We start from the raw sequence: 24,745 nt of genomic DNA on the forward strand, positions 1-24,745 counted from the left end.
GTGCCCCAGGAGGCTGCTGGAACACTGCAGCAGGTTGCCCAGGGAGGGAGCTGAGGCCCCATGGCTGGAGCTGTGCAAGGTGAGGCTGGAGAAGGCTGTGAGCAAGCTGCTGCAGGGCAGGATGTCCCTGCTGAGGGCAGGGGGGTTGGGCTGGGTGGCCTGTGGAGGTCCCTTCCACCCATTCTGGGATTCCTTCCCTTCCTACATTCTTTCCCCTTGAACTGCCAACAGCACAGAAGAGGACCTGGTGCAGCTTCTGTCCTGTAGGGCTTTGCCCATCACCCACTCCTGCCAGTCCTTTGGGACTGGAGGAGAGGCAGAGCCTGGGAGAGGAGTTTGGAAGTATTTTACTGCCACTGTTGTTAGTTCAGTGAAAACTGCTGCTGGAGTAAAGGGAACATCTTGGGCTGCTTGAGCAGGAGCTGTGCCAGGCTGAGGGTGAATGGTGTGGGCAGTGCCAACACCTGAGGGGTCACCACACACCCGAGCTTGGAGCTCACTCCAAAAGAAGGCTGTTCTGTGAAGCAGGTGGAACTTTGAGGGGAGCACTGCAGCCCTAGGAAGGACCTGGCCAAGCAACATTGGTCCAGGCCTGAGCTTGAGCTGCAGATGAGGGGAAACAAAGGTCTGGTTTGTGTCTTCTGTCCTCAGCAATCGTGGAGAACATGGCAGAGTTCAGACCAGAGATGTGCACCGAAGCGGCGCAGCAGGGCCTGATGCAGTGGCTGCTCAAGAGGCTCAAGGTGAGCTCCTCTCCCTGCTCTCCTCTGGGAGATGCCACAGCACAGACTGAGAGGCTGCTGTGCCCCATGGTGCTTGGCATCCCCTGAAGGCTGCTTGGCATGAGCTCTTTCTGTTGGTGTGGGTTAGCTCTGAGGTGAGCTCTGCCACCTGAGCACAGGGTGTTCAAAGCGCCCCCGAGCCAGGAATGTTCCCTTTGTCCCCTGCTGTGGAGGGGCAGCACTCAGGGAGCTGGCTGTGAGTGTAAGGAGCTCTGCAGAAGCTGGTGAGTAGAAGCACTCTGCTTTTGGTGGTGTGTGCCTGGAAGAGGGTCTGATGTTGAGTCTACACCAGTTAGCATGGGCTGAAACCAGTGCTTCCAACGGGCCAGGGCTGTGTTGGGGCAGCCAAGTCAAGGACAGAAAGTTGGAACTGAGTTTGCTGGCCTGAGGCCCCATGCCTGGAGGTGTTCAAGGTCAGGCTCTGAGCAAGCTGCTCTAGTGGAGGCTGTTCCTGCTGCCTGCAGGGGGTGGGAGCTTTGGGAGCCTCTTCCAACCCAAACCATTCTGGCTTCTCCCGACCCTCTCTGTGAGGCTTTGGCGCTCCCGTGCTTAAACGTCCTGCTGGGTAGGAGGCCTCTGAGTCCCAAAGTGCTTTCTGAGCCCTGTGAGCCTGCAGGTGCTGCTCTGTGCACCCTGTGTGCTTGTGAGCAGAGCTGAGCTGAGAGTCCTCACTGCAGGCAGTGCCAGGATGAGTCCTTTTGCTTAAAACCCCGAAGTGAATTTCTTTGCAGGCAGCTGCGTTCTGCTGCCTCCTCATGACTCTGGCAGCTGGGGACTGAAACTTGGGAAGGCCAAATAGTCACAACTTGGAGTCCTCTGCTTGGTGCCACAGAGGATGAGTGTTCAAGGTGCTCCCCCCTTGGTGCTGAGGGTGGCCTCCCATTGCCCTGGCACATGAGGGGTGCCATGGGGCAGGGCTCTTCCTTGGCTGTGCTGTCATGGGGAGCTGCTGGCTTGTGAAACCCTTGACCAGCACCTTTGCTACTGGCAACCCTTGGACTGGCATCTCTCCCCCTGACAGCTGTGGCAGGGGTTTAGGCAGGGGCTCAGCATCTGGGCAGAGGTTTATGCTGCTGGGCAGTGTCTGTGGCATGAGGTTTAAGAGCAGGCTCTGCCTGGGAGCGGATGAGGACAGCTGGCTCACAGTGCAGAGGGGCAGTTCCTCTTTCTGCCTGCATCCCAGGCTCTCTAACTGTGCAGCCTGGAGAGCTCAGGTGGAGAGCTTCTTAGCTGCCTTCTCCTGGCATCTGCAGGGTCTGAAGGTGTTGGGTGCAGCCTTGAGAGTGCAGCTGCCACCTCCTGCCACCTCTCGTGGCGCCGTGTCCGGTGTGGGAGCGTTCCCCGATCACTGCGAGCTTGAGAATCGCTTGGAGTGAAAAGCTTGGCTTTAAAATCAACACTCAGTGGCCTTTGGGATCTCCCTGCTCCTCACATTTCTGTGGTGCCTGGTGCTTGGTGCTGTGACCTTTTCCTTCAGCAGCAGGGCAGGGATAATTGGCCCTGGGGCAGCTTCGCTCCGGCGAGCTGCGGGGAGCTGCTCAGCGTCTGGGGACAAATTGTGGGTGACAAATGGTCTGGGTCACACCTGCTGCTTCCTGCCTGCTCTGCCTGGTGGGGGATTTTTTTCCCTCCCTTCTCCAGCAGTGGAATACAAACAGCTGGTGTCTGATGCTTGAAATGCCTTGTGTTTATTAGGCATTCCTTCCCTAGCCCACGCTGGGGGTGGGGGTTACAGCGAGGCTGTTTCCGAGGCAGCTTTGGCAGCGTGCAGCAAACATCAGATCCACTTCAGAGGCCCCCTCCAGGGACTGGTTTATTTGGGGCTTTCTCTCCTTCAAACTGAGTTTGCTGTGGGTTTGTGAGGGTTGTTTTTTTAACATGTTTGAGTATGGAGGGAAGGTAGGAAATGGAAGCTGTGTGACTCTGCAGGCTTCAGCCCCTCCGTGTGCTCTTCTGCCTGAGATGCTGTGATCCTCACGCAGCACCCAGCCAGGCTTGGGAGCTGAGCTGTTGGGGAGCAGTACAGGAGAAAGGGACCTCAGAGCTGCCCTCCAGGCCCTGAAGGGATCCTGCAGGAAGACAGCAGAGGGACTTTTCATGAGGGTGTCTGGAGACAGGCCAAGGGGGAATGGTTTGAAGCTGAGGCAGAGCAGGGTTAAAGTGGAGCTGAGGAAGAAGCTCTTCCTCAGGGTAGTGAGACTCTGGCACAGGCTGCCCAGGGAGGCTGTGGCTGCCTCCTGCCTGGGGATGTTCAAGGCCAGGTTGGATGAGGCCTTGAGCAGCTGAGAGTAGTTGAGAGGTGTCCCTGCCCATGGCAGGAGGTTGCAGCAGGTGAGCTCTGGGGTCCCTTCCAGCCTGAGGCACTCGGTGACCTGGGGGTCCTGGTGGGCAGCAGGATGCCCAGGAGCCAGCAATGTGCCCTTGTGGCCAAGAAGGCCAATGGCATCCTGGGGTGGATTAGAAGGGGGATGGTCAGCAGAGCTTCTCCTGCCCCTCTGCTCTGCCCTGGTGAGGCCACATCTGTGATACTGTGTCCAGTTCTGGGCCCCTCAGTTCAGGAAGGCCCTTGGGGAGCTTGGGAAAGCCCTGATGGGTCTCTTGTTCCTTCTTCCCCCGCAGGCCAAGATGCCTTTTGATGCCAACAAGCTGTACTGCAGCGAGGTGCTGGCCATCCTGCTCCAGAACAACGATGGTGAGAGCTGCCCCTGGTGCCCACACTCTGCTGGGGGAGCCCCTGGGCACCCTGCAGCCCCCAGCAGTGCTCCCCTGCCCCGGCTGCCCTCTGCCCCTGCCCTCTCCTGCCATGCCCCTGTGCTCCTCTGCAGCTCTATTGATTTTTCTGGCTGATGGATCAGTAACAGCTGACACTTGGCTTCATTTTTCTCTCTCTCCCTTTCCCTCTCCCCCTCCCCACCTCTGTCTAGACAACAGAGAATTGCTTGGGGAGCTGGATGGGATCGATGTGCTGCTGCAGCAGCTGTCGGTGAGTAGCAGCCCTCTGCTGGGGGGTGGGCTGCAGGGGCAGCTGGGGGGAGCTCCAGGGGCAGCTGGGGGGAGCTCCAGGGGCAGCTGGGGGGGCAGGGCTGGCCCAGCAGCCCTGTAGGAGCAGAAGCACAGCCCCTGAGTGACTTCCAGGCACGTGTGTCACCCGTGGGGAGCGAGGGGAAGCCCTGGTTTAGAGATGTTAACAGTGAGGCACACAGAAGTTAGGTTAATATGGAATAGAATCCCAGGATGGGTTGGGATGGAAGGGACCCCCACAGGCCACCCAGTCCAATCTCTCTGCACTCTGGCTCACAGCCTTCTCCAGCCTCACCTTGAATAGCTCCAGGCATGGAGCCTCAACTCCCTCCCTGGGCAACCTGCTGCAGTGTTCCAGCAGCCTCCTGGGGCACAACTTGTTCCTCCCCTCCAATCTCAATCTGCTCTGCTCTCATTTCAAACCCCTGCCCCTGCTGCTGTCCCTGCAGGCTTTTGGGAGCAGTCCCTCTGCAGCCTTCCTGCAGCCCCCTGCAGGTACTGAGAGGCTGCTCTAAGCCTTCTCCAGGCTGAACACCCCCAGCTCCCTCAGCCTGTCCTAGGAGCAGAGCTGCTCTGTTGTCATTGTGTGGCAAGTTGGAGCTGGGCAGGGTTGGGGTTTGGCCCTCTCCAGCATTCTCCACTCTAGGCACTGTGTTTGAGCAGGCTGGAGGTGAGCCCCCCTCCAGTCAGTCACAGCCCCCCTCCAGTCAGTCACAACCCCCCTCCAGTCAGTCACAGCCCCCCTCCAGTCAGTCACAGCCCCCCTCCAGTCAGTCACAGCCCCCCTCCAGTCAGTCACAGCCCCCCTCCAGTCAGTCACAGCCCCCTCCAGTCAGTCACAGCCCCCCTCCAGTCAGTCACAGCCCCCTGGTCACTGGAGGCAGTGCTGCCTGCAGCACCCTCAGGTGTGTGGTGCTGTGGTGCAGAGGAGCTCTGTGCTAACACACTTCTGAGCATCTGGTGACCCTCCCTCTGCAGGCCCTGTGTGGTCACTCCTCAGGCTGCTGCTGGGCATCTGGGGGTGTGCAGGCAGGGCTGGGGCAGGGGCAGCAGGGCAGGGGCAGGGGCTGGATGCAGTGACCGGAGGGGGCAGGGGCAAGGGCAGCGGGGCAGGGGCAGCAGGGCCGGGGGCAGGGGCAGCAGGGCAGGGGGCAGGGGCAGCAGGGCAGTAGGGCAGGGGCAGTAGGGCAGGGGGCAGGGGCAGTAGGGCAGGGGGCAGGGGCAGCAGGGCAGGGGGCAGGGGCAGCAGGGCAGGGGGCAGGGGCAGCAGGGCAGTAGGGCAGGGGCAGCAGGGCCGGGGCAGGGGCTGGATGCAGTGACCGGAGGCTGGGGCAGGGGCAGGGGCAGTAGGGCAGGGGCAGCAGGGCAGTAGGGCAGGGGGCAGGGGCAGCAGGGCCGGGGCAGGGGCAGGGGCTGGATGCAGTGACCGGAGGCTGGGGCAGGGGCAGGGGGCAGTAGGACAGGGGGCAGGGGCAGCAGGACAGGGGGCAGGGGCAGCAGGGCAGGGGGCAGGGGCAGCAGGGCAGGGGGCAGGGGCAGCAGGGCAGGGGCAGGGGCAGCAGGGCCGGGGCAGGGGCAGTAGGGCAGGGGGCAGGGGCAGGGGCAGTAGGGCAGGGGCAGTAGGGCTGGGGGCAGGGGCAGCAGGGCAGTAGGGCAGGGGGCAGGGGCAGCAGGGCCGGGGCAGGGGCAGCAGGGCAGTAGGGCAGGGGGCAGGGGCAGCAGGGCTGGGGCAGTGGGCAGGGGCAGTAGGGCAGGGGCAGCAGGGCCGGGGCAGGGGCAGCAGGGGCTGGATGCAGTGACCAGAGGCCGGGGCGGGAGCCGTTCCCCTGCGCTCGGCCGCGCTCCACTCTGGGGCCCTCCGGCTGTGCTCTGCCGTCCTGCAGGTGTTCAAGCGCCACAACCCCGGCACAGCAGAGGAGCAGGAGATGATGGAGAACCTCTTTGACTCCCTTTGCTCCTGCCTGATGCTCAGCTCCAACCGGGATCGCTTCCTGAAGGGCGAGGGGCTGCAGCTGATGAACCTGATGCTGAGGTACCGGAGGGCTCTGCTGCTCTGCCCGCTCCTGCGCCGCCTCTGGGCGGCTCTGGGGGTCTGTGCCGGTCTGCCTGGCTGGCCTCTCTTTCCCCACCCCCCCTCCTGTAAGCTGGACCCTCTCAGAGGCCTGAGCTCCACTCTGCCTTGAGCTTTGCCTCCTGAGAGCCAAGGGTACCCCAGCAGCTGCTCGGGAAGTGCCAGTGCAGGGCTGTGTGGCAGATGGAAGAGAGCCCAAGGGCCTCTCGGGCTTTCAGAGACCCCTGTGGGCACCTTTCGATGGATGTCTCTGGGGGAGGTGATTTTCCTTCTGAGGTTGTAGCCAGGTGGGGGTTGGGCTCTCCTCCCAGGCAAGCAGCACCAGAACAAGAGGACACAGCCTCAAGCTGTGCCAGGGGAAGTTGAGGCTGGAGGTGAGGAGGAAGTTCTTCCCAGAGAGAGGAATTGGTCACTGGGATGTGCTGCCCAGGGAGGTGCTCAGGAGGGGCTTGGATGTGGCACTTGGAGCCATGGTTTGGCTGTCAGGAGGTGCTGGGTGGCAGCTTGGACCTGATGGTCTCTGAGGCCTTTCCCAGTCTGATTGATTCTGTGCTCCCCAGCTCCCTGCTGGGCATCCCCTGAGCTGCTGAGGCTCCGTGGCTGTTGGCAGGGAGATGCCCCTTGTGGAATGGGCATCCAGGAGCATTGCTGCTGGGCTTTGTCAGATGGGCACTCAACAGGGCTCCTCTGCTCCCTCCTGGCTCTGCAGGCACAGTGCTGGGCACAGTGCTGGGCACAGTGGGGCTCTGGCTGGCTCCCTGCTGCCAGGCTCTGTGTGGCTCCTGGCTGGCACCAGCCGGCGGTGCCCGGCGGGGGCTGTGCAGCAGCAGGGAGCTGGGGAGGCAGGCAGGGATTATTCAAATAGGGCTTCCTGGAGGCTAAGGAAAGCAAAGCTCCAGAACTAAGAGGCAGGAGGAGGCCTCCCTCTGGCCTGGCAGAGCTGATGCCTGGAGTTGTGCCAGGGGGTGGCACTCGGCTGCTGGCTTCCCGAGCAGCTTTGCCCCGCTTTGGGGCTCTGCTCTTCGCTGCTGTCTGTACCAGCAGCCCAGCTGGTGCATGATGACGAGAGGAAGGTCTCTTGGTCCCCCTGCAGCAGTTGTGACAGGGTTAGGAGGGACAGAGCTTGGCCTCAGTGGCAGCACCTGACGGAAGGAGCTGCCTGAACCTCAGTCTTTGGCTGCTGAGGAGCCCAACTTGCTCTGCGGTGTGAACAGGGCTGGGAAAGCGACAGAGCTGGGCAGAGAGAGTGAACTTCTTGCTCCTAGTGATGTCTTCAGGCCAGAGGGGGAGGTGTGGAGCTGGTGCTTGTGCTGCTGATTGCCGTTTCTCCTCCTGAGGAGCTGTCAGCTGCTCTCCAGAGTGTCTCACACTGCTGCTCCCTTCCTTCCTCCACCCCATTTCCCCTTCTTGTGTCTTGGTCTTGACACTGCTGAGAGTGAAGGTTCAGATTCTGGCAGGGGTGACCCTGTGGAACCTGGAGCAGGTGAAAGCAGTGATGCTCAGGACCCCCTTGAAGCTGCTTCTGTGCTTCAGCCTGGCTGGGTCAGAGCCTGCACTGCCCTCAGCAGGCTTTTGCAGCTCCTCCTGGGTGCTGTGAGCTGCTCCTGGGAGGTGTGACACAGCTGACTGTGTCAGTGAGGGACTTCACCTGGACCCTCAGAGCTGCAGGGAAGTGCTTCTGAGCTCTGCTGTCTCTTGGCAGCTCCTGCAAACCACCTTGCTGGGCTCTCAGCTTTGCTGCTTTGTCAGCAGCAAGGGAGTGAGGAGCACTGGAGTCAGGAGCTCTGGGGGAGGGACTGGAGGTGGGGAAGGTGACAGCACTGGGGTGTGCTGGTGAAAGTGGGGAATGGATGCTGGGAGGAGGTGCCTGCCTGCCTGGGGGAGAGGGTTTGGGCCTGCTGGGCTGCTGCTGGGGGGGATGGTACTTGGCTTAGCAGATCATGGTGTGGTTGAAGGTAGAAAGCTCTGCTGGGCTTAGCAGGTGGTGAGGAAAGCAGAGCAGCACAGTGCCTGAGAGCTGGCCCTGGCAGCCTGGGCTGGGGCTTTGCCTGTGGGCTTTTCCCCTGCCAGGCTGTGCAGAAGATGCTCAGAAGGGGGCTGGGGGCTGTCCAGAAGATGCTAAATTCAGACTGGAGAGGAGAAGGCTCCCAGGAGACCTCATTGTGGCCTTCCAGGATCTGAAGGGAGCTACAAGAAAGCTGGGGAGGGACTTTGGAGGGTGTCAGGGAGGGATAGGCCTGGGGGGGATGGAGCAGAACTGGAAGTGGGGAGATTGAGATTGGCTGTGAGGAAGAAGTTGTTGCCCATGAGGGTGGTGAGAGCCTGGCACAGGCTGCCCAGGGAGGTGGTGGAAGCCTCATCCTGGAGGTGTTTGCAGCCAGGCTGGAGGTGGCTGTGAGCAACCTGCTGTGGTGTGAGGTGTCCCTGCCCATGGCAGGGGGCTGGCACTGGCTGAGCCTTGAGCTCCCTTCCAGCCCTGCCAGCTCTCTGATTCTAAAGGGGCTGTGAGGGGGTGTCCAGAAGATGCTGAGTGCCTTCTGCTGACCCCCAGCTCTTGCTGAGAGTTCCCCTGGTGTGCAGGAAGCTCTGGCAGTGGCTCAGTGGCTCTGCCAGCTCTGCCTGGGGCAGGGAGTGAGCTGGGCTGGAGAGCTGCAGGGGAGAGACTCTGCTGGATCTCCCTGAGCCGTTCCTGCCAGAGCCCAGAGGACAGAAGTGCTGCTCAGAGGTGATTGACCACCTTGCCCACAGCCAGGCAGAAGATCTCTCTCTCTCCTGTTGCCCTTGGCTGCAGGAGGGGGTGGGACAGGGCTGTGTTATTGTTTGGGCTGGCTTTGAGGCAGTTAATCATTGTGCCGTGGCCCTGAGCAGATGGAAGGACAGGGAAGCAAAGTTGGAAGTGTATTGACATGGTGTGAGACAGATAAGCTGTGGGAGGATGAAGATATCAGCCTGGAATCTCCCCTGGCTGTCTCAGAGGACAGCATTTGATGTCTGGTGCTGCCCAATACATCTGGCCAAGCTCCCCTGTCAGAGCTGCAGAGCAGGGAAGAGGCTCTCAGCTGAGTGCTTCACATGCTGGGGAGATGGCTGCAGGCAGCAGGGAGCTCAGGGTGCTGGGGGGATGGCTGCAGGGAGCTCAGGGTGCTGGGGGGGATGGCTGCAGGGAGCTCAGGGTGCTGGGGGGATGGCTGCAGGGAGCTCAGGGTGCTGGGGGCATGGCTGCAGGGAGCTCAGGGTGCTGGGGGGATGGCTGCAGGGAGCTCAGGGTGCTGGGGGGCTGGCTGCAGGGAGCTCAGGGTGCTGGGGGGATGGCTGCAGGGAGCTCAGGGTGCTGGGGGGGATGGCTGCAGGGAGCTCAGGGTGCTGGGGGGATGGCTGCAGGGAGCTCAGGGTGCTGGGGGGATGGCTGCAGGGAGCTCAGGGTGCTGGGGGGATGGCTGCAGGGAGCTCAGGGTGCTGGGGGGATGGCTGCAGGGAGCTCAGGGTGCTGGGGGGATGGCTGCAGGGAGCTCAGGGTGCTGGGGGGATGGCTGCAGGGAGCTCAGGGTGCTGGGGGGGATGGCTGCAGGGAGCTCAGGGTGCTGGGGGGGATGGCTGCAGGGAGCTCAGGGTGCTGGGGGGATGGCTGCAGGGAGCTCAGGGTGCTGGGGGGGATGGCTGCAGGGAGCTCAGGGTGCTGGGGAGGAGGATGGAGGTGGAGGCTGTGGGTCATCTGGCTGTGTTCCTGTGTGACCTGTGCTGGCTTCCATGCTCCTGCTCTGGCAGGGGGCTTGGGCTGGGTGGTCCCTGGAGGTCCCTTCCAACCCCTCCCATCCTGGGAGCCCAAGGGGAGTGTGGTAGCTTCAGGAGTGAGAGCCTGGTGAGCTGTGTCACGGCCTCAGACTGGGATGGAGCTGCATGGGCAGGGCTGTGGGAGGGGGCAGGGAGCAGAGCAGGCTGAGAGGAGCAGAGGTGAGGAGCTCTGAAGCAGGGTGAGGTGCAGCTCTGTGTCCTGCTTTGGTTTGCAGCTCTCTGGGGTGGCAGCCACCATGGGGGGAGCTCACAGATGCCACCTTTGGTTCAGGTCCAGAAGCTCACTTGAGCAGGCAGCCCCTCAGCCTTGCCTTGGTCACCCAGCTGCAGGTTACCTTTGGGGAGCTCAAAGGGAGACAGCCAGGCTCAGAGTGTCAGCTCCCCACACTGACAGCAGCAGGCTGAGTGCTGCTGCAGAGCTCTGTCAGGCTTTGGCTGTGGGGGCTGTGTGAGGGAGCTGCTCTCTTGCAGGGGGAGGTGAGCTGTGGCTCCCCCAGCTCTGAGGGGAGGTGTGAGCATGCAGGCAGGCACAGCACAGGCAGCTCCAGCTCTCACAGCCTTTTCTCTGTGCCCCTCAAGAAGAGTTTGCTGCTCTCAGCCAAAACTGAGCTGAGAGTGCACAGCTCTGTGCAGCTGCCCAGAGCCTGCCCAGAGCCTTCTCAGGCTGGGAGCTTGGTGCTGCTGCAGGAGAAGCTGGGCAGGAGCCAGCAGTGGGAGCCTGCAGCTCAGAAGGCCAAGGGCAGCCTGGGCTGCACCCAAAGCAGGGTGGCCAGAGGGGATCCTGCCCCTCTGCTCTGCTCAGGCCTCACCTGCAGGGCTGGGGCCAGCCCTGGAGCCCTCAGCACAGGAGGGACCTGGAGCTGATGGAGAGGGCCCAGAGGAGGCCATGAAGAAGTTGTGGGTGCTGGGGAAGGACTGCTGGGAGAACAGGCTGAGGGAGCTGGGGGTGCTCAGCCTGGAGGAGAGAAGGCTCCAGGCAGACCTCAGAGCAGCCTCCCAGGAGCTGAAGGGCTCCAAGCAGGCTGCAGAGGGACTGCTCCCAAAGGCCTGCAGGGACAGCACCAGGGGCAGGGGTTTGAAATGAGAGCAGAGCAGATTGAGATTGGAGGGGAGGAACAAGTTGTGCCCCAGGAGGCTGCTGGAACACTGCAGCAGGTTGCCCAGGGAGGGAGCTGAGGCCCCATGGCTGGAGCTGTGCAAGGGGAGGCTGGAGAAGGCTGTGAGCAAGCTGCTGCAGGGGAGGATGTCCCTGCTGAGGGCAGGGGGTTGGGCTGGGTGGCCTTTGGGAGCTCCCTTCCATCCCAACCCATTCTGGGATTATTAGAATCCTTCTGTTTCCTTCTCCTGCTGTTCCTAATCACCCCCTGGCAGCTCAGAGTGCCTCTTCTACATCTCCTGCTTAATTAACTGGAACCATTTCAGGCAGCACTTCCCCAGGAACTCACAGGGTCCCAGAAGGGGTTGGGGCTGGAAGGGACCTCCAAAGGTCACCCAGTGCAGCCCCCTGCCCTCAGCAGGGACATCCTCCCCTGCAGCAGCTTGCTCACAGCCTTGTGAGCCTTTGTTGTTCTACTTTTGCCTCTGGTTTGGACAGGGAGAGGCTGTGCTGGGCCCAGCTGGGAGGGCCAGGTGCTGCCTGCACCTCCCAGAGCTGGCAGGGCTGGAAGGGAGCTCAAGGCTCAGCCAGCTCCAACCCCCTGCCATGGGCAGGGACACCTCACACCACAGCAGGCTGCTCACAGCCACCTCCAGCCTGGCTGCAAACACCTCCAGGCAGGAGGCTTCCACCACCTCCCTGGGCAACCTGTGCCAGGCTCTCACCACCCTCCTGGGGAAGAATTCCTCTTCTTTTGGAGATGAGAAATGCACCAAGAGGCCTCTGAGCTGCAAGGGCAGTGCAGGGGAGGAAGCAGGGGGCAGGCAGCAGGGTGGTGATGCAGAGCCTGTGAGGTCAGTGCCTGCCAGGGACACTCCTGGGGCCCTGGGCTGGGTTAGTGCTGAGCTCCAGGTTCCCCTCAGTGAGCAGAGATGAGACTGAGATAAACTGCCTGCCCTCCAGCTGGATAAATATTTCAAAGGAAATCAACTCCAGACAGCCCAGTCAGGCAGCTATTGATCTCTGGGAGCCTGAACTTCAACCCAATGAATATTCCAGAGCTCAGCTCTGGGCAACCTCCTTAAATGCTGATCAATATGCAATTAGTGCCCCTGGAAGCATCCCTCACCCTGGCTGCCTGCAGAGCTGCTTCATTCTGAGCTCAGTGTGGAGGGGAGCTTGGGAGCCTCCCTCCTGCCCTGCTCCTCTCTCCTCTCCTGGGGGGAGCTCTGCTGTGCCCTGTCCCAGCTGCTCCTGGGTGCCTTCAGCAGCTGCTTCCTGCCCCTTGGAAGCAGCCCCAGCTGGGCATGGCCACCTCAGGCTGGGGCTTCACTTAGGGGATCCCAGAATGGGTTGGGCTGGAAGGGAGCTCCCAAAGGCCACCCAGCCCAACCCCCTGCCCTCAGCAGGGACATCCTCCCCTGCAGCAGCTTGCTCACAGCCTTCTCCAGCCTCCCCTTGCACAGCTCCAGCCATGGGGCCTCAGCTCCCTCCCTGGGCAACCTGCTGCAGTGTTCCAGCAGCCTCCTGGGGCACAACTTGTTCCTCCCCTCCAATCTCAATCTGCTCTGCTCTCATTTCAAACCCCTGCCCCTGGTGCTGTCCCTGCAGGCCTTTGGGAGCAGTCCCTCTGCAGCCTTCCTGCAGCCCCCTGCAGGTGCTGGGAGGCTGCTCTGGGGTCTGCCTGGAGCCTTCTCTTCCCCAGGCTGAGCACCCCCAGCTCCCTCAGCCTGTTCTCCCAGCAGTCCTTCCCCAGCACCCACATCTTCTTCATGGCCTCCTCTGGGCCCTCTCCATCAGCTCCAGGTCCCTCCTGTGCTGAGGGCCCCAGAGCTGGCCCCAGCCCTGCAGGTGAGGCCTGAGCAGAGCAGAGGGGCAGGATCCCCTCTGGCCACCCTGCTTTGGGTGCAGCCCAGGCTGCCCTTGGCCTTCTGAGCTGCAGGCTCCCACTGCTGGCTCCTGCCCAGCTTCTCCTGCAGCAGCACCAAGCTCCCAGCCTGAGAAGGCTCTGGGCAGGCTCTGGGCAGCTGCACAGAGCTGTGCACTCTCAGCTCAGTTTTGGCTGAGAGCAGCAAACTCTTCTTGAGGGGCACAGAGAAAAGGCTGTGAGAGCTGGAGCTGCCTGTGCTGTGCCTGCCTGCATGCTCACACCTCCCCTCAGAGCTGGGGGAGCCACAGCTCACCTCCCCCTGCAAGAGAGCAGCTCCCTCACACAGCCCCCAGGCCCCTCCTGTGCTGAGGGCTCCAGGGCTGGCCCCAGCCCTGCAGGGGAGGCCTGAGCAGAGCAGAGGGCCAGGATCCCTCTCTCCAGCTCTGCCCACACTGCCTGCTGAAGGCTGCTCTCATGTCCCTCTCCATGCTGTCCCTTCACAGCCACATCCTCCCAAGCCCCTGGGGGCCCTCAGGGCCTTACCCTGCCGCTGTCTCTCCCCAGGGAGAAGAAGATCTCCCGCAGCAGTGCCCTGAAGGTTCTGGACCATGCCATGATTGGCCCTGAGGGCACAGACAACTGCCACAAGTTTGTGGACATCCTTGGCCTCAGAACCATCTTCCCTCTCTTCATGAAGTCACCCAAAAAGATAAAGAAAGTTGGGACAACTGAGAAAGAGCATGAAGGTAGGTGAGCTCCCAGAGCTGCTCCTGCAGGGGGGCAGGGCAGGTGTCTGGAGGGAGGGGTGGCACAGGGGATGGCACATCCAGGAGGGAGGGGATGGCACAGGGGATGGCACATCCAGGAGGGAGGGGATGGCACAGGGGATGGCACAGGGGATGGCACATCCAGGAGGGAGGGGTGGCACAGGGGAGGGCACATCCAGGAGGGAGGAAGTGGCACAGGGAGTGGCACAGGAAGTGGCAGAGGGAATGCCATATCCAGGAAGAGAAGGAATGGCAGATCCAGGAGGGAGGGAATGGCACAGAAAGTGGCACAGGGAATGGCACATCCAGGAAGAGAGGGAATGGCACAGGAAGTGGCACAGGGAATGTCACATCTAGGAGGGAGGAAGTGGCACAGGGAATGGCAGAGGGAATGGCACAGGGAGTGGCACAGGGAATGGCACATCCAGGAGGGAGGGGATGGCACAGGGAGTGGCAGAGGGAATGGCACAGGGAGTGGCACATCCAGGAGGGAGGAAGTGGCAGAGGGAGTGGCAGAGGGAATGGCACATTCAGGAGGGAGGAAGTGGCACAGGGAGTGGCAGAGGGAATGGCACAGGGAGTGGCAGAGGGAATGGCACATCCCCACTGTTTCAGGGCTCCTGTGCAGCCCTGGGGCCCTGCCTGCCCAGCTGTTGGTGCTGCCAGCCTTGCCCTGCTGGCTGGCTGGCAGCTGCTGCTGGTGCCTGTGTTTCATGTGCTGCTGAGGAGTCCTCTCCCACTCCTGCAGGCTCTGTGGTTTGAAGCTGGGACTCTTTGATGCAGAACTCTTTTGAACAGAGTAATGAGGCAGCTACAAATGTCACCTCAGAAGCAGTGTGCTCATGGCTCCAGGCACTGGAGTGTGACTGGCTGAGCATCAGGCACTGCAGGGATCAGCTGCCTGCTTTTGAACTTGGTGGATTCCTTCTTTTTCTGGGTTTTCAGTTGTTGTTGTGGTTGTTCCTCCTCTCTCCTAGAGAGCTGCTGCCCCAGAAACCTGCTGGGGAGTGAGACTGCAGCAGCTTGTGCTCAGCTGCCTCTAGGGTCAGTCCCTCCTGCTTCAGGCTGTGTTCCCTGCTCCATTCTGTGGGTCATGGGGTCATAGAATCCTGGGATGGGATGGAAGGGAGCTCCCAAAGGCCACCCAGCCCAACCCCCCTGCCCTCAACAGGGACATCCTCCCCTGCAGCAGCTTGCTCACAGCCTTCTCCAGCCTCCCCTTGCACAGCTCCAGCCATGGGGCCTCAGCTCCCTCCCTGGGCAACCTGCTGCAGTGTTCCAGCAGCCTCCTGGGGTACAACTTGTTCCTCACCTCCAATCTCAATCTGCTCTGCTCTCATTTCAAACCCCTGCCCCTGGTGCTGTCCCTGCAGGCCTTTGGGAGCAGTTCCTCTGCAGCCTTCCTGCAGCCCCCTGCAGGTGCTGGGAGGCTGCTCTGGGGTCTGCCTGGAGCCTTCTCTTCCCCAGGCTGCTGAACACCTCCAGCTCCCTCAGCCTGGCCTTGCAGCAGAGGTTCTGCAGCCCCCTGAGCATCTTTGTGGCTCTCCTCTGGATCCTCTCCACCAGCTCCAGGTCCTTCCTGTGCTGAGGGCTCCAGAGCTGGTCCCAGCCCTGCAGGTGAGGCCTGAGCAGAGCAGAGGGCCAGGATCCCTCTCTCCAGCTCTGGCCACCCTGCTTTGGGTGCAGCCCAGGCTGCCCTTGCTGCCTGCCAGGGGTTGTGGAGCTGGAGCTCTGCAGGGAAGCTGTTGTCCACAGCTCTGGAGCTGGGCTGAGCAGCTCCAGCTGCTGACTGACTGTGGCTTAGGAGAAGTGTTGCCTGCTGCAGGGGTGCTGCAGGTTCTGTGCCAGCTCCTTGGGTTCTGTAAAGGATGACTCTTGCCAGGAGCTGAAGAGATGTGAGTGGGCCTCAGGCTTGCCTGGTGTCCAGCCCTGCCTCCTGCAGCAAACCAAGGGAAGATGGAAGGGAACAGCAGCAAAACAGGAGCTCTGAACCCCAATCTCCCTGCTGTGGGGGCTCAGGGGGTGTCTGGAACCTTCATTTGCAGTGTGGGATTGGGGAAGGTTAACTCTTTAGCTGGAGCTGCTTTGGGCAGAGAGAGGTCTGGGGCTGTGGCTCATGTCTCTGACTTCAGTTGGGGCAAGTGAGCTCATCTGTGTCTCCTCTGCTTCATCTGGAGGCTGCAGGTGACTTCTGTCTGTGACCTTGGCTGCTGGGAGGGTTGGGAAGTCCAGCCAGGGTCAGGTCCTGGCTGCTGCTGTGACAGGGAGAAGGCAAATCTGCTGCCTCTGGAGGGGGAGGAGGGAGAGATCCATGCAGGCAGCCCTGGAAGCACAGCTTCACCTTGCTGCTGCTCAGAGGACGTGGAGCTGAGCCCAGGGACTGGTTCTGGTAACACAAACTGTGGTGGGAAGTGCAATTGCCTTGGCTGTGCCTGACTGGGCAGGTGAGGGCCTGAATCTGTAATGCTGGAGCTGGTTGAGAGGTGGAGCTGGGCTCCCCTGCAGCCTGCCTCAGCCTGCTGCCAGCTGCACAGTGCCCAGGCTCACACCATGGGCACTGCTGGCCAGTGCCTGGCCTGGTCAGTGTCCTCTGTGTCCCTCCTGGGGACATGGCTCCTCTCTGTAGCCCTTCTCCAGCTCTCAGCAAGGAGACTTGCAGCAGGCTTCTCCTGGCTTCTTTTCCTGGCCAAACTTCTCCCTGTGCCCAGGCTGCTGAAAACCAACTCCAACCCAACCCAGGCAACTCAGCTGACAAGGAGCTGGCAGCAGCCTCTTGTGCCAGGGGAGCACTCACAGGTGGGGCAGGGGGAGGCACATGTTCCTCACAGCAGCTCTGGGGGGCTGGGCTGGGTTCCCTCTGAGGGCTTGGGGGGCTCCTGGTCACAGCACCAGAGAACTGTTTGGGTTGGAAAAGCCTCCTGAGAGCATGGAGCCCAACCCTCCCCACAGCACTGCCATGGCTGCACAGTGCTGGCCAGGCTGGGGGAGGCTTTGGGCAGCCTGGGCTGGTGGGAGGTGTCCCTGCCCTTGGCAGAGGCTGGGACTAGACTCCTAGGTTCATGGAATGGGTTGGGTTGGAAGGGACCTTAAAGCTCAGCCAGCTCCAGCCCCCTGCTATGGGCAGGGACACCTCCCACCAGCACAGGCTGCTCAGGGCCTCATCCAGGGGACTGCAGGAGCCTGTGCTCAGCTGCCCCTAGGGTCAGTCCCTCCTGCTTCTGGCAGTGTTCCCAGCCTGGCCTTGGGCACCTCCAGGGAGGGGACAGCCTGGGCAGCCTGTGCCAGGCTCTCCCCAGCCTCACTGCAAAGGATTTCTTCCTAATCTCCAGTCTCAATCTCCCCTCCTTGAGCTTCCATCCACCCCTCCTCTTCCTAGCACTCCAGGCCTTGTCAGAAGTCCCTTCCTGGCTTTCTTGTAGCCCCCTTCAGGTACTGGAAGACTGCTTTTTGGGGTCCCTTCCCCCCCCCCAGACCATTCCATGACTCTCTGAGCTCTTCAGCAGGCTGCCAAGCCTGGAGCCTGGCTCTGGCTGAGCGAGGCAGAGCCCTGCTGAAGATCCAAGCAGCTCTGCCAGGAGCTTTGCCTTCCAGGGTTCTGCTCCTCCACTCCTTGTGGGTGTCCCTTTGGCTTGGGGGGGCCCAGCACCAGTAGGGGCTGAGGGGCTGGGGCTGTGATCAGCTGCAGGGGCTGTGATCAGCTGCAGGGACTCCTCCCTGGGCAGCTGCTGCTCTGTCCTTGGAGTACAGAACCTCTCCTTCAGGGTCTGGTCGTGGTGGGGGGAAATGCTGCCCTTGGCTGGAGCTGAGAGGCAGTTTACCAAGGGCTGTTTATTTTCTTGTCTGCAGGGGGATGCTCTGCAGGTGACAGGCTGATAACCACCCTGGTGGAGGAACCCCCTTGGTGGGAACTCTGCCAGCTCTTATTTATTGCAGGAATCTCTAAGCCAAATGAGATTGGATCCAAAGGAACTCCTCTGGAATGTGCTTTCCTCTCTGCTTTTAAAGAGCCAGCCCAGGGAAGGGGGCAGTGCTGGTTAGCTGCAGCTTAAACACTGTCAGGGCTGGAGAATGATTGGCCTCCAGGGAGCCTGGGAACCAGTTCAATCCCAACTGCAGATATTTGTGCTTGATATGCACAGGGGTAATTAGGAGAGAAGAAAGGGAGAAGTTGTGAACCATCTTTATGGATGATCTGAGCCTGAAGATCAGGCTGCTGCTGCTGCTGCTGGCTGGCTGCACATTGCCTGCTCTTGAATTCTGCCTGACTTGGTGCAGATCATTGAGACACTTCTGAGGGCATTAGGTTTGGGAGGAAAAATCTCCTCTGAAGCAATTTCCTTTTCCCTGAGGCAGTGAAGCAACTCAAACCAAACGTTTTGCAGCTGCAAACAGCAACAGAATCAATCCTGGAATGGGTTGGGGGTGGAAGGGAGCTCCCAAAGGCCACCCAGCCCAGCCCCCCTGCCCTCAGCAGGGACATCCTGCCTGGAGCTGCTTGCTCACAGCCTTCTCCAGCCTCACCTCGAATGTCCCCAAGGATGGGCCCTCAGCTCCCTCCCTGTGGCAGTGTTCCAGCAGCCTCCTGCTGCAGAACTTGTTCCTCACATCCCAAATGGTTTAGAGTTCCCCTGTGTCTGTGGGATCAGAGGGCTTGTGAGGCTCCCACCAGCCTGGGCAGCCCTAAAGAGAAGCAGCTGCTTGTTGTGGAAGCTGTGTCCTGTGGGGCTCTCTGTGAGGTGGTGGAGTGGCCTTAGCCAGGTCCCACCTTGGCTGCTGCCTTAGGTGGGTGCTGGGGGGCAGGTGGACCTTCAGCACAAGAGGAAATGGCTTCAAGCTGCCCCAGAGAGGGTTTAGGTTGGCCATGAGGGACAATTCCCTCCCCTTGAGGGTTGTCCAGGCCTGGTTCAGGCTGCTCAGGGCAGTGGAGGAGTCCCCAAGCCTGGAGGGGTTTGAGAGCCTTGGAGCTGTGGTGCTGAGGGCCATGGGCTGGTGGTGCCCTGGCAGTGCTGGGGTAAGGCTTGGAGGTGATGTCAGTGATCAGCTGAATCAGAGCACCAGTGGCTGTGTTCTGGGATGCCTCCTGTGGCAGAGCTGAGGCTCAGCTTGTCTCCAGTGACCATGAGGCCCTTGGCAGTGGTTTTCCTGCAGCACCACTTAAGGCTTGGATGCTCACCTGAGATTCTTGAGCAGCCTCAGTGAGCTGAAACAGGAGAAAACACAGAGTCTTGGGAATGAGCCTGGAGTGAAGGGACCCTAGCTGGTGTGAGGGGCTGGATCTTCTCCTGCTCTTGCCTTTGCAGTCCAGTTTTGCTCCCTTGGAGGCTCTAATGAGCTCTAAAAGGCTTCCTGTCCAATTCATCTTCATTTGAACACCTTCTCCTGGCTCAGCTGTCACTTTTGCTTAGGAATGCTTCATTTGGCAACCTGAGAATTAGTTCAGCCAACATCCAGCTGAGAATTCCTGCTGCTGGGCTTTTGCCTCTTCCCCTCTATCAGTCAAGGATCTTCTTCTGGAGATGCTCAGCTCTGCATCCTTCAAAGACCAGCAGCAGCAGCAGCCCCCATGGCCAGGTCAGCACATTCTGACTCCTTGAGCTCTTACTGCAGGGCAGCAGCCTCAGGGTGACCTTTCCTGCTGCTGCCAGGACCCAGCTCCCTGGGCAGGGGGAAGGGGAAAGGCAGCCCCAGGGCAATGGGCTGATGAGGAGCTGCCACTGCCTGACCCCAGCAGGACATGTTTGCCTTTGGTGCCTTCTGAAGGGAACACCTGGGAGGGCAGCAGCCTGTTTGATCTCAGCCTCACTCTGCCACTTTGGTTTGTTGCCCTCCCCCAGCCCTCTGGAATGCAGCAGGGAGCAGGGATATGGAAGAGCCACGGGGCTGGGCCCAGAGCTGCCTTTCCTTCAGCTCAGGCTCCTGTGCTGCATCACAGAAGGGAACCTCCTCAGCCCACACAGAGGGGTTGGTGTCCTGCCCAGCTCAGTGGTTGGGTTCCAGCTCCCCAGGGGGTTGTGTGGAGCTTCTGAGCCTTCCCAGGCTCACAGGATGGTAGGGGTTGGAAGGGACCCCTGGAGATCTTCCAGTCCAATTCCCCTGCCAGAGCAGGAGCATGGAATCCAGCACAGGAACACATCCAGATGGGGCTGGGAAGGCTCCAGAGAAGGAGACTCCACAACCTCTCTGGGCAGCCTGCTCCAGGGCTCTGTGAGCCTCACAGTGCAGAAGTTCCTCCTCATGTTGAGGTGGAACCTCCTGTGCTGGAGCTTCCATCCATTACCCCTTGTCCTGTCACAGGGGGCAAGTGAGCAGAGCCTGACCTATCCCTCCTGACCCCCAGCCCTCAGCTATTGATAGACATTGATCAGATCCCTCTCAGTCTTCTCTTCTCCAGCCTAAACACCCCCAGGGCTCTCAGCTTCTCCTCACAGGGCAGTGCTGCAGTCCCTTCAGCATCCTCATAGCCTCTCTTGGACTCTCTCCAGCAGCTCCCTGTCCCTCTTGAGCTGGGAAGCCCAGGGCTGGATGCAATGTTCCAGGTGAGGTCTCACCAAGGCAGAGTAGGATCATGGACCTGTCAGGGCTGGAAGGGACCTCCAGGCTCAGCCAGTCCCAGCCCCCTGCCATGGGCAGGGACACCTCACACCACAGCAGGTTGCTCACAGCCACCTCCAGCCTGGCTGCAAACACCTCCAGGCAGGAGGCTTCCACCACCTCCCTGGGCAGCCTGTGCCAGGCTCTCACCACCCTCCTGGGCAACAACTTCTTCCTCACAGCCAATCTCAATCTCCCCACTTCCAGTTCTGCTCCATCCCCCCTAGTCCTATCCCTCCCTGGCACCCTCCAAAGTCCCTCCCCAGCTTTCTTGTAGCCCCCTGCAGGCACTGGAAGGCCACAATGAGGTCTCCTTGGAGCCTTCTCCTCTCCAGCCTGCACAACCCCAACTCCCTCAGTCTGTTCTCACAGCAGAGCAGCTCCAGCCCTCTGCTCCTCCTCCTGGCCCTGCTCTGGACACCTTCCAGCCTCTCCAGACCTTTCCTGCAGTAGAGGCTCCAGAACTGGCCCCAGAGCTGCAGCTGTGGGCTCAGCAGAGTGGAGCAGAGGGGCAGAATCCCCTCCCTGCCCTGCTGGCCACACTTCTGCTGCTGCAGCCCAGGCTGTGAGTGGTGGGGGAGGGAGAACCAGTTGTGGGGTTTAGGGGGGGTGTGTGTGTGACATGAAACACATGAGGGCAGAGTCCTTTCAGCAAGCTGCTGTAAAGCAGGTTGAGCTCAGAATATTGCTGTCAAATATTGCTTTTGAATGCTTTGGAGCAGGCAGCTAAACATTCCCTGGGTTTTTCTGCAGTGATCTATTGAAAGCATAACCTCCTCCTTAAAAAGCCTGTGTCAGCTCCTTCAGACTTCCCAGGACTTTTTCAACAGTTTATTGATAAAGCAGATAAATCCCTGTGCCTGAGCAGCAGAGGAAGAGGGGGGAGGAAAGAAAGGCAGAAGTGATGGCTGGAATACATTGCCTGAGAGAGGAGCACCGAGGTGGTGGTGGTGGAGGGGGGGAGGAGGGAGAGAAGCAGCCAGTGAAGATCTATCATCAGGGGGAATATTGCTACTCAAACACTGTGTCAACACCTGGGAGAAAGGGAAGGTTGGGGAGGTGTGGGGGGAGGGCAAAAGCTGGTGTGAAATGCAGGCTTGCAGGGCTGCAAGCCAGCTGCTGGCTTGGGCTGGAAGAAAGGCAAAGGCTCCGTTTCCTCCTCGCTCTTTTTCTGCGCCTCAATAGGCTCTTGCAAGGCCTTCTTGGAGGCTGCTTTTCCTTTTCTCCTTCTCTCTTTTTTTCTTCTTTTGCAACCTCTTTCCTTTTTAATGCAGCCACTTAATTTGGTGTTGCTTTCCTGTGGCCTGCCTGCCTGCCTGGGTGCAGCGGGGAGCTGCCACAAGCCCCCGAGCCATCCTTCACCCCCCGCGCCGGGCTGACAGCGCCTGCCCGCCCGATAAACCTGTTATCTGCCTGCTCCTCCTGCCAGCAGCTCTCCCAATCTCCTTGCTCCGTGAAAAATTGACACCACCTCGGGCAGAAATCTGTTTTCCGAGGCAGCCACATTTATAAGGAGCTAATGAAATGGGCTGGGTGCGTGCAGCCGCCGCGCCTGCCGCCCGGCCCCGCCGGCGGCCCCGGGGAGAGGGAGCCGGGGGGGGGGGGCGACACAAAGCCACCAACAGCTTGGCTTCCCCTTCCCACAGGCACCTAAGCTGGCAGGGGGAGTGCAGGAGCTGCCTGCAAGCGCCCTGCTCCTGCCTGTGCTTGGCAGCCCGCTGCAGTGGGTTCCCGCTCGCCCCGGCTCCGGGCCGGGCGCTGCTGTGGGGGCGCAGGGCGGATGGCACAGTGGGGAGGAGCCCTTCCCTCTGCAGGTTGCCTTCTCCTCTCTGAACAGGACAGGCCATAGACCTGTCAGGGTGGTTGTTCTGCTTTTGCTTCTGTCTTGGGCAGGGAGAGGTGGTGTTGGGCTCATCTGGGAAGGCCAGGCGATGCCTGCACCTCACAGAAGTGTCAGAGGTGGAAGGGAGCTCAAGGCTCAGCCAGTTCCAACCCCCCTGCCATGGGCAGGGACACCTCACACCACAGCAGGTTGCTCACAGCCACCTCCAGCCTGGCTGCAAACACCTCCAGGCAGGAGGCTTCCACCACCTCCCGGGGCAGCCTGTGCCAGGCTCTCACCATCCTCATGGGGAACAACTTCTTCCTGACATCCAATCTGAATCTCCCCACTTCTAGTTCTGCTCCATCCCCCCCAGTCCTATCCCTCCCTGACACCCTGAAAAGAACTCTTGATGCCCCTTCTCTGCCCAGCTTGTGGCTGGTACCTGTCCTGTCTTAATCAGCCAGATCACAGTGAGGACATCTTGGAGCAGCTGCAGCTCTGGATGGATTGATGCACCTCAGCCATGGGGTCTGTGCCAGTGCAGGGCTGAGGGCAGGCAGCGGCAGCACCACGTGGGTTGGCACAGGAGGGAAGCTCCTGCTGCTCTGTGCCTTTCTGCTGGGTTTTGTGGCCCCCTGTTAAAGCCATGCCCTCTCTGATGCTGCCAGCAGCATCTCTGGGCTTGGCATCTGTTCTGCAAAGGGTTGTCATCCCCTGGGGCACCAGGGGTGCAGAACGGTGGCCCTGTGGCCACCCCACTTCCCATTCCCAGGGAAAGGAGGGTGGACACTTGCCCAGGTTCCTTGCCCTGGCTCCCAGAGGTGGGTTGGTTCCTGCCCCCTGAAATCTGTTCATGGGCTAAAGGAGAAGGAGACCAGGGCAGATCAGGGCAGCTGTGCCAGGCTGGGGGGGGGGGGGGAACAAACTGAGGCAGATGTGCCAGGCTGGGGGGTGCAAACTGAGGCAGTTGTGCCAGGCTGGGAGGGGGTGTGTGTGTGTGTGTGGGACAGACCAGGGCAGCTGTGCCAGGCTGGGGTGTGTGTGTGGGGGGGGGGGGGGACAGACCAGGGCAGCTGTGCCAGGCTGGGGGGGGGGGGGGGTTGGGACAGACCAGGGCAGCTGTGCCAGGCTGGGGGGTGCAAACTGAGGCAGATGTGCCAGGCTGGGGGGTGCAAACTGAGGCAGATGTGCCAGGCTGGGAGGGGGGGGGTGTGTGTGTGTGGGACAGACCAGGGCAGCTGTGCCAGGCTGGGGGGTGCAAACTGAGGCAGATGTGCCAGGCTGGGGGGTGCAAACTGAGGCAGATGTGCCAGGCTGGAGGGGGCAACCTGAGGCAGATGTGCCAGGCTGGGAGGGGGGATGTGTGTGTGTGTGGGACAGACCAGGGCAGCTGTGCCAGGCTGGGGGGGACACAAACTGAGGCAGTTGTGCCAGGCTGAGGGGGGACAAACTGGGGCAGATGTGCCAGGCTGGGGGGGACAACCTGAGGCAGATGTGCCAGGCTGGGAGGGTGTGTGTGTGTGGGGGGGACAGACCAGGGCAGCTGTGCCAGGCTGGGGGGGGACAAACTGAGGCAGATGTGCCAGGCTGGGGGGGACAACCTGAGGCAGATGTGCCAGGCTGGGAGGGTGTGTGTGTGGGGGGGGGGGACAGACCAGGGCAGCTGTGCCAGGCTGGGGGGGGACAAACTGAGGCAGTTGTGCCAGGCTGGGGGAGGGGTGTGTGTGTATGACCAGGGCAGCCGTGCCAGGCTGGGGGGGGACAAACTGAGACAGTTGTGCCAGGCTGGGGGATGGGTGTGTGTGTGTGAGACCAGGGCAGCTGTGCCAGGCTGGGGGGTGGGGGTGTGTGTGAGACCAGGGCAGCTGTGCCAGGCTGGGGGGACACAAACTGAGGCAGTTGTGCCAGGCTGGGGGGTGTGTGTGTGTGTGAGACCAGGGCAGCTGTGCCAGGCTGGGGGGGGACAAACTGAGGCAGTTGTGCCAGGCTGGGGGGTGGGGGTGTGTGTGTGACGAGGGCAGCTGTGCCAGGCTGGGGGGGAGCAAACCGGAGCAGGGTTCAGGCATTGTGCAAAGTGCTTTTCTCAGGTGGCTGAGGAGGAGCAGCATTGGTGTGGCAGAGCCCGAGGAGCTCTCCCCGGCCGGGCCGGGCCGAGGAGGAGCTGTCAGGGCTGCTGCCGGCGCCGCTCGCAGCTGCTCGTCCTCCTCTCGGCAGCGCTGGGGAGCCGCCAGGCCGCTGCTTATCGCCAGCCGCACGCAGGAGCGCCGGGAGCAAATTTAATGGCATGTTACAGGGAAAATAAGCTGCTGTTCCCCCAGCTCAGCGTGCAATTTCCATCCTGTATCTCCAGAACATGTCTGCTCCATCCTGGCCTCCCTCCTGCGAAACCTCAGAGGGCAGCAGAGGACACGGCTGCTGAATAAATTCACCGAGAACGACAGCGAGAAGGTGAGCGGAGTGCCGGCCCCTGCGAGCCGGCTGCCGGCCCCTGCCGGCCCCTGCCGGCCCCTGCCTGCCCCTGCCCGCCGGCCCCTGCCAGCCCCTGCCGGCCCCTGCCTGCCCCTGCCCGCCGGCTGCCGGCCCCTGCCTGCCCCTGCCTGCCCCTGCCCGCCAGCCCCCTGCCTGCCGGCTGCCTGCCCCTGCCTGCCCCTGCCTGCCAGCCCCTGCGCGCCAGCTGCCTGCCCCTGCCTGCCGGCCCCTGCGAGCCGGCTGCCTGCCCCTGCCTGCCCCTGCCTGCCCCTGCCTGCCGGCTGCCTGCCCCTGCCTGCCCCTGCCTGCCCCTGCCTGCCAGCCCCTGCGCGCCGGCTGCCTGCCCCTGCCTGCCCCTGCCTGCCCCTGCCTGCCAGCCCCTGCGCGCCGGCTGCCTGCCCCTGCCTGCCCCTGCCTGCCGGCCCCCTGCCCGCCGGCCCCTGCCTGCCAGCTGCCTGCCC

At 61.5% G+C, this 24,745-nt stretch overlaps 1 protein-coding gene across 1 annotated transcript in view; it reads left to right on the top strand.

Moving 5' to 3' along the window:
* Window positions 1–24,745, top strand: part of CTNNBL1 (catenin beta like 1) — a 58,316-nt gene that overhangs the window by 21,525 nt on the left and 12,046 nt on the right. Inside the window, exons 7-12 of the mRNA XM_009901791.2 lie at window positions 652–743; window positions 3,402–3,474; window positions 3,707–3,765; window positions 5,687–5,835; window positions 13,197–13,378; window positions 24,166–24,263. Coding sequence (XP_009900093.1) covers window positions 652–743; window positions 3,402–3,474; window positions 3,707–3,765; window positions 5,687–5,835; window positions 13,197–13,378; window positions 24,166–24,263 — 653 coding nt within the window. The remainder of the gene's footprint in view (window positions 1–651; window positions 744–3,401; window positions 3,475–3,706; window positions 3,766–5,686; window positions 5,836–13,196; window positions 13,379–24,165; window positions 24,264–24,745) is intronic.

The sequence above is a fragment of the Dryobates pubescens genome, chromosome 26, assembly GCF_014839835.1.
Source record: "Dryobates pubescens isolate bDryPub1 chromosome 26, bDryPub1.pri, whole genome shotgun sequence".
NCBI classification, from domain to species: domain Eukaryota; kingdom Metazoa; phylum Chordata; class Aves; order Piciformes; family Picidae; genus Dryobates; species Dryobates pubescens.